The following is a 12,058-nucleotide window of genomic DNA, read 5'->3' on the forward strand; positions in this document are numbered from 1 at the left end:
TGAAGAACTTGACCAATGAAGAAAGGCTGAAGGAAGCAGGTTTATTCAGCCTGAAGAACTGATCAGTCTTCCAAGGCATTATAGAGAAGATGGAGCTACCATCTTCCCATGGCTGCATGGTGACAGGACAAGAGGTGATAGGCACAGTTTGCTTCCAAGGAAATTCTCTCTGGCTGTAAGAAAAAGGTGTTCACCATAAAACAATTAAACTTCAGAATAGGGTGCCCAGAGAATGGAGGAACCTCCCTCACTAGAAACATTCAGGACTGCTCAACAGGGTTCTGTACATCAGTCGAAGGGCTCTTCCAACCTATGACTTTTCTAGAACCCTCAATACTAAAATGTTTTTTAACCAGTATAATTCTGAAACTGTCCTACTGTGTTTTTTTTTCTCTAAATTAAAAATACAGGCTCTTTTACAATCAGAGAAAGTATTTTTTTAATGCAAGATATAAATATCAACTATAACTCTGATTCAACTCCCCCCCCCCCCCAAGAAAACACTGCTGCTAAAAAAGCTATAGAAACCATGGTTTCTAACTTACAGTTATAAACTAAGGACAAAGTTTCCTTAATTATCTCTTCAGCGGACATACCCACATCTGTCTTCAATCTCTCTGAACTGCAAATATTACAATTTGGGCAGAGAAGCATACTGCATAGCAACTATTTCTCCAGCCCCTGCTCTGCACAGTAAAGGATGTTCCCACATCCTGAGTCAGGCTGGCTCGCAAATGAGTTAGGACATAAAGAAAATAAAACCATGTGTCTATGTCTCTGTTGTATTAGTTAATGAAATAAGTGGGCCGAGAAAGCAAAAGCATTAATATGATTCTGTACTATAATATATTAAACCATTAAAACGAGATTTGAGGTTTAATTTTACAGACCTTGGCAGGCTTTTTACCATGGCAGAAAATCACTATTAAAAAGCTTTTAAAAGCTTTTAAAGACACACAAAAAAAGAAAAGAGCATCCATAAAAAAATAGAGGTAAACTACTAAACAAGTCTTCCCGTTAGGCTTTCAGAAGACCTTCTAGAGTGTATTTTCCCTGTAGCCTTTCCGTGGTATCAGTCAGTATCACCCTTCCTTTAGTAGGTGCAGTGAAACAGCATCTGGTAATGCCTCCAAGTTACAAAACTCGCTACTGGAGACATCCATCATCCATCTCCTACCAGCCGCTGACCCTTCCCAACAACACAGCACCGCACACCTGTGCTTACATGCTCGCAGCAGTGCCCTGCACCTTGTGCCAGGCACTCTGCAGACTATAGGGAAGCCGTGATAGAATCGTCTGAGCCATGCTTGCTCTCTGAGTTTCATCCATCTTCCTCTCAGGTAGGGTTGGCTTTTCCACTGGGGAGAGGCGTGTCTGTTCCCATCTACCCCATGCCAAAGCTCACCTTGGAAAAGTCTTCATGACTGCATGTGCCAATGGAAAGAGAGGGCTGCAACCAGACTTCTCCCCTGCGCCTACGAGATCAGCATGTCTCTCAGTGGAAGCCTCACGACCCCACAGTCAGCACTGGGGTTAGGCAGGCCGGGCTCTTATGCTGGGAACAGTTGGGTCCATCCCTACCAGATGGTTTCTTCTAAAGCAGGGAGATCAGCTCATGTTGGAGGAAAGGTAACTATGGTGCCGCGTAGCAGTGTGACCAGCAGTGCATCCCGCTCCCACTGTCCTTCAGCTGTACCTTCTGCAGGCAGTACAGCACAGCACACCACACCACAGAATCCATCATCTGGAAACCAAGTCTTGAAGACTTCCCCTTCCCTTCTTACTTGGTATTGTTCAAACCAGGCTCTGTTTCTGATACTAGCACTGGACTCAGCTTGTCACCGGGCTTGAGGTTACGGACAGCAAAAGCCTGATTGCAAGTGCTGAGGAAAAGACTGGGATGTGCAAACTAGTGGTAACTCCCTGGTTTTGTTTGCTGGACCCCGCACGACATCAGACAAATTTGACTGTCTTGCAATCAGTGAAACTGATTGCCGTACTAATTCTCAAATCCTGGATTAGTGCTGAGGCTGTGGGTGACACTGTGAAAGTATTTCTCGAGTAGACTCGATAGCAGTCCTGACCACTGATTCTTCATTTGCAGCTCTGAGAAGGCAGTAAATGGCAAAAATAAGCCATCAAGAGCCTTAAATATTGACTGCTAATGTTTCTTTCCATACCAAGACATGTTATTTTTCAATTTTGGCACAAAAAAGACCATAAAAGGAGCAGTCGTCCTCAAAAAAAAAAAACAATAATAGCTTCAGACATTAACATTTGAAGCATTTACAGAGATAAAGACAGCTCCATAATTTGCTCTAAATTTTGTCATAATTAAGTCTAACAAGCTGACATTTCTCTTGTATCAGAATCCAAACCAAACAGAAAAAGGAAGTATATACTTCCTTAATTCAATAATTTTTGGCTAAAGCATCACAGCTTAAACCAAGGAGAGAAGTGTTTTGGCAGCCTGACTGCTTTGATGAATCAACCAGACAGCACCAGGGAATGCATGCACACCCTGGAATCGTTATTTCAGCATCGGCTTTCATGTGCACAGCATCTTGTCCTCTTTCTGTGCTTCTTTAAAGTCAACAGAATAGTTTGAGTAGAATATAATATTGGTGTTTACAAAGATGTTTATAAAAGATTTTTTAAAAAGCAACCCGAAGCATCTTCTACCTTTAACTCTGTTACTCTACATTTACAATTTGAAAAGAAATTAAAGCATTTCTTAACTGAAAGGTGCATTCAACATAACATTAAGTACACATAGATTCATAATCACACTGCTCAATCACTACAAATACACAAAATACACAGAATATGAAGTTTGCATTATTATCATGTTTGAATGACAAAACTAACTATTGTTTTGGATTACTTATTGAAGTCTAGGATTGTTATGTGGCTGAAATCCTAAGTACATCCTATGCTAATCATTTTTTTTTATTATTTTTTTTTTTGTTCTGGCCTCTTCTGGATATTCATCAGCAAGAACACCTAGTGCTGTAACTGAACAATAAACCACACAACTACCTGAAGATCGCCTGCATGCTTATTCCAACCAGCTCATTTGCAACTTATCCTCAATGGAAGCAAAACACTAACTCCAAAAATAACCTGCCAAATCTTAGCCTTGGGTAGAATCCTAAGCCTTTGCTTTCTTCCATGAAATTGAGGTGAAGAAAAAGAAAACAAGGCATGTGCATATAATAAAATAATAAAATAATTCTTTTGACTGATGCGCACTGAATAGATGATCTTTTGATATACTAATCACCTGTTTCTTTCCCCTCTACAGGACAGAAATAAGGAACATATTTTAATTAGGTGGAAGACAGGTACCACTCAGTTGTCAAGAAATCTTTCACCCCCCCCATATCAGATATTTCTCAAGGTTTACAGAGACGGTGCTCTTTCCAAAGCAAATGTTGGACTTATTTTCATAGAATCACAGAATGGTTTGGGTTGGAAGGAACCTTAAAGATCATCTCATTCCAACCCCCCCTGCCATGGGCAGGGATGAAACTTCATTTTAAAATGAAGTTTCCATTTCAAAAACAAAATATATTTACAACTACAGATACATATCAGCAATTTCATGTTACATAGTCTGCTACAGCAATAAAGGCCAAGAACACTGAGTTAACTGAGTTAAAGCCCGATTTATAACATAATTCACCCGAACTACCTCAATTTGGTCCCACAGTAATTGCCTCTGGAAAGTCAAACTCACATCCTCCTACATAGCCAGTTTCATTTTAAAAGTGGCCAAGAAATGCCTGAATCCTAACATGTTGACTAAATATAATGGAGTCTTTAATAGTGTTAGTCTATAAATAATTTTATACCTTCCAGATCAAAAAACAATTTTTTAACAAAGGCTCAAATCAGATGTATTCAGTGCACACAATCATTTCAACAGGTAATTATCCTATTGTGACCAAGTACAGTCGTGTCACCGAATTCTGTATGTCACCAGAGTATTTAAAATACAAAACTTAGCTTTTTTTTAATTGCTGCCATGTGGATAAAAAGTGTGGCTTTTTATTTTTATTTTTTTTGAGACATGATTTGATCTGTACAGGTTACAAGAATTAGGTGGCCTTCCCAGAAAAATTAATTAATTTAATTCCATAATTAAAGGACAGGTACTTCAAGGCTACCATATGGATATCTTTCAGTGCACCTGTCATTAGAAGGCATGAAAAACTCAAAGAAAGCTATTTTTTTTTTGTATATTCTTGCAGCAGCCTTGTGACAAATCGTTCTTTTGTGTTAGACTTCTGGAAGTAAATCCTCTCTCAGAATGCTGACAAAAATGGAAAATAAATTGAAATATTGCTGTAGATAAGAACGGGTAAAGGATGCACGTATCCTGTTTATTGGTCCCATTCTTAACATGAAACATGCACGCTCACATCCTTTTTTGGACTTTTATTAGTTATGTACTCAAAATGAAAGTAGCTGTGTTTCAGCTAGGGTAAATGCTCTGTAACAGCTGGATAGGATTGCGTTGTACTTTGAAGATATCTGGAATTTATGACAGTTTTATGACACTGCACATATTTTAGAGGAGCCAGGAGGATTCTCTTCTCTCTGGAAAATGCAGCACTTGGCACTGAACGCTGAATCAGTATGTCAGGCCCTGAATAAAGCTAACACACGATCAAATTTCAAGTATTCTGTGCCCTCTTCATCTGAAAACTAATGGAGATTCGCTGCTCCTTTATCTATGTGCTAAAAAAAACAACACACACACACAACTTATCTTAAGAGACCAACTCCGCTCTTTCACGGCTTAGGGTTCTGTTGAGTCCTGAATTAAACTCACACTATCTTAGTGAGTGCAATGCTGCCTGGACTGAACAGCCTCTAGATAAAAGTTGACAGGGAACCTGCCTGCTGTTAGCTCTGCAGTGCCCTTCTGCAGAGTGCCAGTCTCAAAGCAAAGTGTCAAGGAGCATTCTTGCTTGCAAACAGCATTCAGACTGCATGGGTATTAAAAACAACAATATCAGATAAAGTCATACAGTTTCTTACATCAGGAAGAATTTCTTACTCTCATTGGCTGTTTTAACCTTTTTTTTTTTTATTGAGGTACTCCTCAAAAGAATGCTAGGTTTGGAAATACAGTTAAATATTGTTTCACGACTACAACCGTTCTATTAATCAATTTCCTTCCAAATTTGCTTGAATATATCAAGAAAACTGCACAATTTGGTAATTTATTATAGTTTTTAAACAGAGTTAAGTACTGGGGTTTTTTTTTTTTTTTTTTTTTTTAAATCTTAAGTTTCTCACCTCTGTGAATGCATTACAATTGCTTTAAAAAATCGTATGTGGAACTATGTATTTGTCAGAATTGGAAAGTAAAGTTTGGCATAAAAGTCTGTGAATGTGTATGAAGGGTTTAAAAAAATCCTCCCACTATAATGGGCTGAAATAAGAGTTCCACAATGCTATTGTCGTTGAATTATTTAGTGTTCACAAAATTTCAGGCTTCTAAAACAGATACTTAAAGACTTTTGATTAAATGCTTAAAAATAATTTCCTGGAGGGATAGGAGAGCAGAAGTAATTCTTTCTTTTTATTTAAGCAGACAAAAAAATACTGGTTGCTGCAAGCAATTAAGTAGTACTGTATTGTACAAAAGTATCTTATGGATACAGGAAACCTTCTGTCTATGAAACAGTACAGACCTGGGATGGTTTTTTTTTTTCCCCCATTAGGATTTTCAACAAATGGAATAAAAAGCAGCTCAAGAACTACAGCTTGTCTTCAAAGAGAATAATATTTAATCATATGCTGCTGCTCATCAGTAAGGGTAAGCCAACTACATCACATCTTGTTTTTAAAATTTTAAGCAACTGGCAACTCACCCATAACTCGTATACTTAAAGCTTCTTTTTTTTTTTTTTTAATTTTAATTAAGATTTATATCTGGCTATTTGATTACTATTTGTTAGCCTATTCAACTGTTTTCCAATATCCAGTGCATAATACCATGCGTAATACAATTTTAAATACATGTATGCATAGAAAATTACACCCGTGAGACAGTCTCCAGATGAGACTGAGAAAACAAAACTAAAGTGTTTGTAGTTGGCAACTACTGAAGACATAAACACATCTTTCCACGGGTGCAAAGACATACTCAAATATTGGCTTATGAAGCTGAGTTTTCCTTATCGATCTAGTAAGACTACTAATATGTATTAAAACCATTGAAATAATTCTGTTGTCAATTTTGTCCCATTAATAGCACGCAAAAACAAAAGCCTTCCAGGACTCCCTTTTACTCCCCCCTTCTGCATCCCCATCTTCCCCCTCAAAATCAGGGTTAAACTCTTCCAGGTCATTTTAGAACTTGTTAAATGAAAAATATGTGCAAGCTGAGTCTGTAATACTGTTTTTATAACTAGCTAGAATCTGGACCTACAGCTATTCCTAGAGAACAGAGGCAGGGACATTGAGGACTTCTCTGGGCCCTCTGGCTCACGTGGCAGCTCAGAGCCAGGTGCCGGCTGGTAGCCAGCATGCAGGTAGCCCTGACAAGCACGTGCTGGCTCCTGCCCAGATGGCAATCCAAACACAAGCAACCAGTGACATAGCAGAAAGGCAGAAGTGGTACCAATGGGAAATGCTGGGTATAAAAGGGATTGTCACAGAGTATAGGACACTAGGAGGAGCTGGAGGTGTGAAAAGGTACCCTGGTGATATCTGGGGAGAGGGAAGGAGGAAGAGAACTAGAATTGAATGAGGAAGGGAGATGTTCATTATTCTGATACCTGTTTACTGCCTGTCGCTTTTGAATCCACACTTTTAACACAAAATTAAAACTCAAAGCTTTTATTTCCAAAAATAAATCTGGTATTGATAATGTTTTTGAGATGTCAAAAAGCTGGATAACCACCATTCAGAAAGGATACAGTATTAGATGTATTTTTAACATTAGAACACCACTTACATGATTTCAATCAGAACTGAAATTCAGGTGATGCTGAAAAAAACTAAATTCTTTACAACAAAGACAAAAAATGAGTATGCTTGAAGTGGAAGACATTCTTCTCCAAAAACTAACATCATGTAACCTCCTTGTATTATCCCACTCCTTCAAAAGAAGGCATAAATTAGTTCTACAGACGTTATATGCTATGGTTTCCAATAGCGACAATCAGTGAACAATATGACAGTTGTTGAAACAAGTACAGTAAGTGTCAAAACCTATTCTTCTACTAGCATCTATAAAGTTCAAGAAGAGTAGTCTTAAACAGCAATCTACACAAAAAAAACCTCTTGTACATGCATACAGCTATAGAATGAAAAATTTGGATTTTTTTTCCTATTACTTTTCCTAATCAGGTAAGGAAGCTGTCAAATTTGTATTTCATTTCAAGACACTATGGGAAAATATTTTTGCATTCTGTTTTACAGGATTTATACAGAAATATAACATCCTGCCTTTTTTGAAATGCGGGGAAGGAGAAAGGCTCTTTCCACAAAGAAGCTTATCCTCAGAAATAGCACAGTTTAGCACTAGACGTGCCAGAGGAAGAGGGGGGAGGGATTATACCACAAGCGTCTCCATTGTACTGAAAGACGACTTTTCCTATGGATGGGCGATCATCCTGTTATGCGGCTCTGAACTTCCTCCTGCATTGTGAGTCTCAAGTCATTGAAAGAGTAAAGTTCTTAAACTGAGGATTGTGTTGGGAATTCCAACCACTTTCAATACAAGTTAACCAAACAAATACATCACGGTCAGACTATTAACATCCTGGTTTAGTTTGCTGAAGCCACTATTCTTTTGAAAAAATAATGTAATCAGGAGAACTCTGGATAGTTATCTTGTTACTTCTTTCGAGTTCTGATAACATTTGGACCAATTGAAAAAAATCTGGAACTGTATTAGAAAGCCAAGTACAAAATGCAAGACAATGCAACCTTCAGAAAACAAACTGTCCCTAAATAGAGACTAAATGGGAGCACACTGACAGATCCAAATACAACCGGACTAATTACCTTTCAAAAAAAAGAATCTTTCTAAAATCCAAGAAACATTACTATACCTGCATTGGGGAGACATTAAAATTTAAATTTCTGAAGATCCAACTGTAACTGAAAGTTACAGTTTCCAAAGTGCAATCTGTAAAAAGCTGTTGTGAAGTGCCTCAATAGGAGGACAGCTGCCCCCTTAAGAAAAAAATCATTAACAACGTGGAGCAAAGTGACTAAGGAGCTATTAATGTTAGTTAGGTTAGGACTCGTAGCATGTGTTCCAAGAAGAGAGTACAGTACATACCAGTGCCATTGCAATCTATGCAGTCAACTGTGGAGCAAGCTGGCTTATGCTATTGGCAGCTTCTAATTTGTTGCAACTACAAGTATGCTATGTTAAACAACTCTGCAGTTACCTGATAGCCTTCTGTTTTTTTCTGGCACCACTTCAGCAAGGCATTTCTCTTGGATCCTCCATATTCTCTTGCTAGGGCAGACAAGGGATCTTTCCTTTCTTCCCTAGTAATGAGAGAGAAGCACAACTTATAGCTAGTAACGTATCTTAGACAACAGAAATACATATTGCAAAGTTCAAAAAAACCCAAATTATTGTCATAGTGAAAGTAGCAAGGTGAAGCATTACTGAGTGAAAAACTGAATACACGAATACCTGTAGACTTAAGAATTATTTTGGAGAAATTCTTTCATTAGCAAATCCTTTTTTCCTGAAACTAAACTTTTTTCTAGGTATTTCATTCTCAATGATATTTTCTTAAGAGTTTAGAGAGTAGAGTTTAGAAAATTCAACTCACAACATGTCAAGTTCCAGCTTGAACCATTAAGCTAACTCAAGTGACTTTATTTTGTATTTAGAAAGAGAATAAACTGATGCTATCTCTTCTGCATTTCAAGGCTGATTACAAATGTCACCTTGAAACAACAGGTTTGCATATTAGCTGCACGTTGTTACTAACAGAACATTTGCCTGAGAACTGGAGTTCTCAAAAAGGCGGGGGCAGATCTGCTAGGCTGATCTGCTATTTGATACATTGGCACAGTAACGATTCACTTTTTTTGAAAACCACTGCTCAGTTCCCAATAAAAGCTATCAATTAATTTCACCTCCACTGTCAAATTATCTTACGTCATTTCTTCTTGAAGGCAAGACTGGGGAAGGGAAAAAGTCCTCTGGATTGCAGCACAACCCTCGGGCACATCAGCCACTTCTGATTTTCTGTCATCCACAGACTTGCTGAGGGTGTACTCTGCTCCATCATCCAGACCATTATCGAAGATAGCAAACAGAACTGGACCCAGTACTGACCTCTGGGGTACTCCACTAGTAACTGGCCTCCAAGCATACCCTAGGCTGCTGACCACCACTCTCCAGGCCCAGCCGTTCAGCCAATTTGTAACCCACCTCACTGTCCACACGCCCAGCCCAAACATCAACCGCTCATCCCTGAGGATCTATGGGGCACATGTCAAAGGCCTTACTGAAGTCCAGCTCAGAGGAGGTCGAAGAAGGTCATCAAAACAAATAATGATGGGACTGCATATTTAATCTACAACGAGGATTATGCAAGACTACGAGAACTTCAGCACAGAGGTTTGGGACTACCTATTAGACCTCAAATTTCAAGCTCCCTTTCTATGCTAAACCTTACTGTTTAGCCATGGAGGAGCTGTACAACCTGTTCTCAAATTCCAGTAAATGCACATGGTTTATATCAAGTTCTCTCAGTTATGAGAACACAGCTAAAGGAAATAAATTAGCATAAGTTGTATGAAGACAATGAAAAATAGTTTGACATACAAATCTTATAAGTTAGTGTATTAGGTTAACTTAATTTGAAATCAACACAGCCAATAAAGATTCAACTAGAACAGGAACAGTAAACTTCAAATATTTGTTTTAGTGTACTATAGCAATAACTGTTTATTTTACCACGACTTTCAGAAAAAGGTAGGGGAAAACGAGAAACTCTATCACAAAAACACACTCAAGTCCAGCAGCGGCACTGTGAGCAGTATTCCAGAGAGCTCATTCATCGCTACGCACCCACTGCTGCAGTGTACACTGCTCCTCCTGTTATAGGGCTTGGCATTTCAGGCAGTGCTTGGGCAGCATATTATCATGATTACAACTGTACAGTTACATCATGAAACGCCACATATTTTCTACAGCCTTCAGGCTGCCATCAATGAATTTTATGCTACCAGTTCAAAGTTCATATATAGGTCTTTTAGTCTTTTTTATTTCTGCATGTACTTGGTCTACATTACATGCATACATAGTGTATGTACAAAAGTGCTAACATAGACAATATACGTTGCTGCTGATAAAGTAACCTGTTGATGATAAAGTAACCTGTTGATAAAGTAACAGATCCAAACTCAATTTAATTTCTGCACAGTGAAAAGAGCAACACAGAGACACGTTGCAACTGATTTCAGGAAAACATTTTCAGTATCATCCGCAGCTGTAAATAACTTCACAATTTTATAATGCAATTATTACATATTGTAATGTCTCAGAACATTAAGGATTTAATGTTTCTGCTGTACAAAAACTCTCAAGAAGATCTGTGTCAAATAGGCCTGAAAAAGTCATTTTACCTTTGTCTGTCAGTTTCCTGACCTAAGAGGCAAGACTATGTACATACTTCACTTGCATAACATAAAGCTTAAATACTTTGAAGTCCTTGTAACTGATAAGATTGATAAATTTAAACCTTTTCCTATCTGCAAAGGTTTATCTTTTTATCATACTAATAAGAGAGGGGTGCCTGGCCATTCTTACTTAGATTCACATTATGATTTCAAGTGTGGTACAAATAACACAGGCCCATTCAGTCCTGGCTATTCAGAAGTGTCTGGAATTAAGACCCAGTCATACAACTTTTTGTCCTCAGCTGTGATTAATAAATTTCAAGTTTATCACATTCTCTCCAAGTGCAAGCCACTCTGAAAGGCTTTTACAATATGCTGTAGCTCACTTCTTGGATTTGGTTTCATGGTATATTAAACTGATGTGGTGATATTATTTAGTGACATGATTTAGCTTGGTTTTCTAGTGGAGCATAAAATCGTAGCATTGACCATATAAGCTCTGAAAAGTATACTGAGCTGCAGGAAGCACTTTGTTTCCAAAGATTGTTGTTGCATGGGTGGCAGTAAAATCTGCAGTCTTGGTGCCAACATTATATCCTAGATATATGCAAACAGATAGCTATGAAATTAACACTTTTTGGTTTATAACAGAAAAGGGCTTTTACCTTATTCGACTTCTGGTTGTAGGGGTGACTGATGCTGTAGGGGAAGACGAGAGTGATAGCTGTGGGGAGGTGGTACCCATTGCCATGAGAGATGCTGGAGATGCTCCATCAGGTGCACTGATATCCCGTTTGATTTCTTCACTACTTCTTCGAGACACTATACAGTGAAAAATATCCATATATTGATCATTTACAAACAATAAAACCTTTTGAACTTATTCCTGCTCTCTGACAAATGTTAGTTCAGAAACCATGAAAGGAAATCCATATACAGTCCTAGGCTTTGACGTTTTTCTTGGTACTTGCCAGTGAAGAAGTATCAAGTATTTCAAGTGCACTACCAACATTTTGTTTTGACATACAGGCTGTATCATAAGATAATTCAATGAACACATCTAATGGTATAATGATATTTCAATACTTCCATTTGGAAGACTTCATGAATGAAAATAAATTTTAACATCAAACCACACACTTTTTCTCTAGTCCATGCAGTTATGTAGCTAAGAAAAAAGTAATTTAGCTAATAGCTGCTTTGTTTCCATTTAATTTTAACCAAGAATTGACATTTATGTGATGCTCTGGACCTGAATTAAATATCAGCAGGCGAATTAAAGATTGACCTGAGACCACCCAACAACACTCCACAGAGAAAAATCTGCCTTTTTTTTGTTTGTTTTTAATCACAGGACAAAACATTTTTGTCAAAAAAAAAAAGCAAGCATTACATTCTGTAGAATGGTCACATTTTCTCTACATGGAAGAGATCCCAGTTA

The 12,058-nt window shown here is 38.0% G+C and overlaps 1 protein-coding gene across 4 annotated transcripts in view; it reads right to left on the reverse strand.

The window, feature by feature from the left end:
• The window catches only part of SPECC1L (sperm antigen with calponin homology and coiled-coil domains 1 like), a 70,036-nt gene that overhangs the window by 15,477 nt on the left and 42,501 nt on the right, over nt 1–12,058 (reverse strand). For all 4 annotated transcript variants that reach the window (XM_066978884.1, XM_013173622.3, XM_013173621.3 and 1 more), the window contains exons 12-13: nt 11,283–11,439; nt 8,421–8,523 (exon numbers count right to left, since the gene is read on the reverse strand). In XM_066978884.1, coding sequence (XP_066834985.1) covers nt 8,421–8,523; nt 11,283–11,439 — 260 coding nt within the window. The remainder of the gene's footprint in view (nt 1–8,420; nt 8,524–11,282; nt 11,440–12,058) is intronic.

This window comes from Anser cygnoides, chromosome 17, assembly GCF_040182565.1.
Source record: "Anser cygnoides isolate HZ-2024a breed goose chromosome 17, Taihu_goose_T2T_genome, whole genome shotgun sequence".
In the NCBI taxonomy this organism is placed as follows: Eukaryota; Metazoa; Chordata; class Aves; order Anseriformes; family Anatidae; genus Anser; species Anser cygnoides.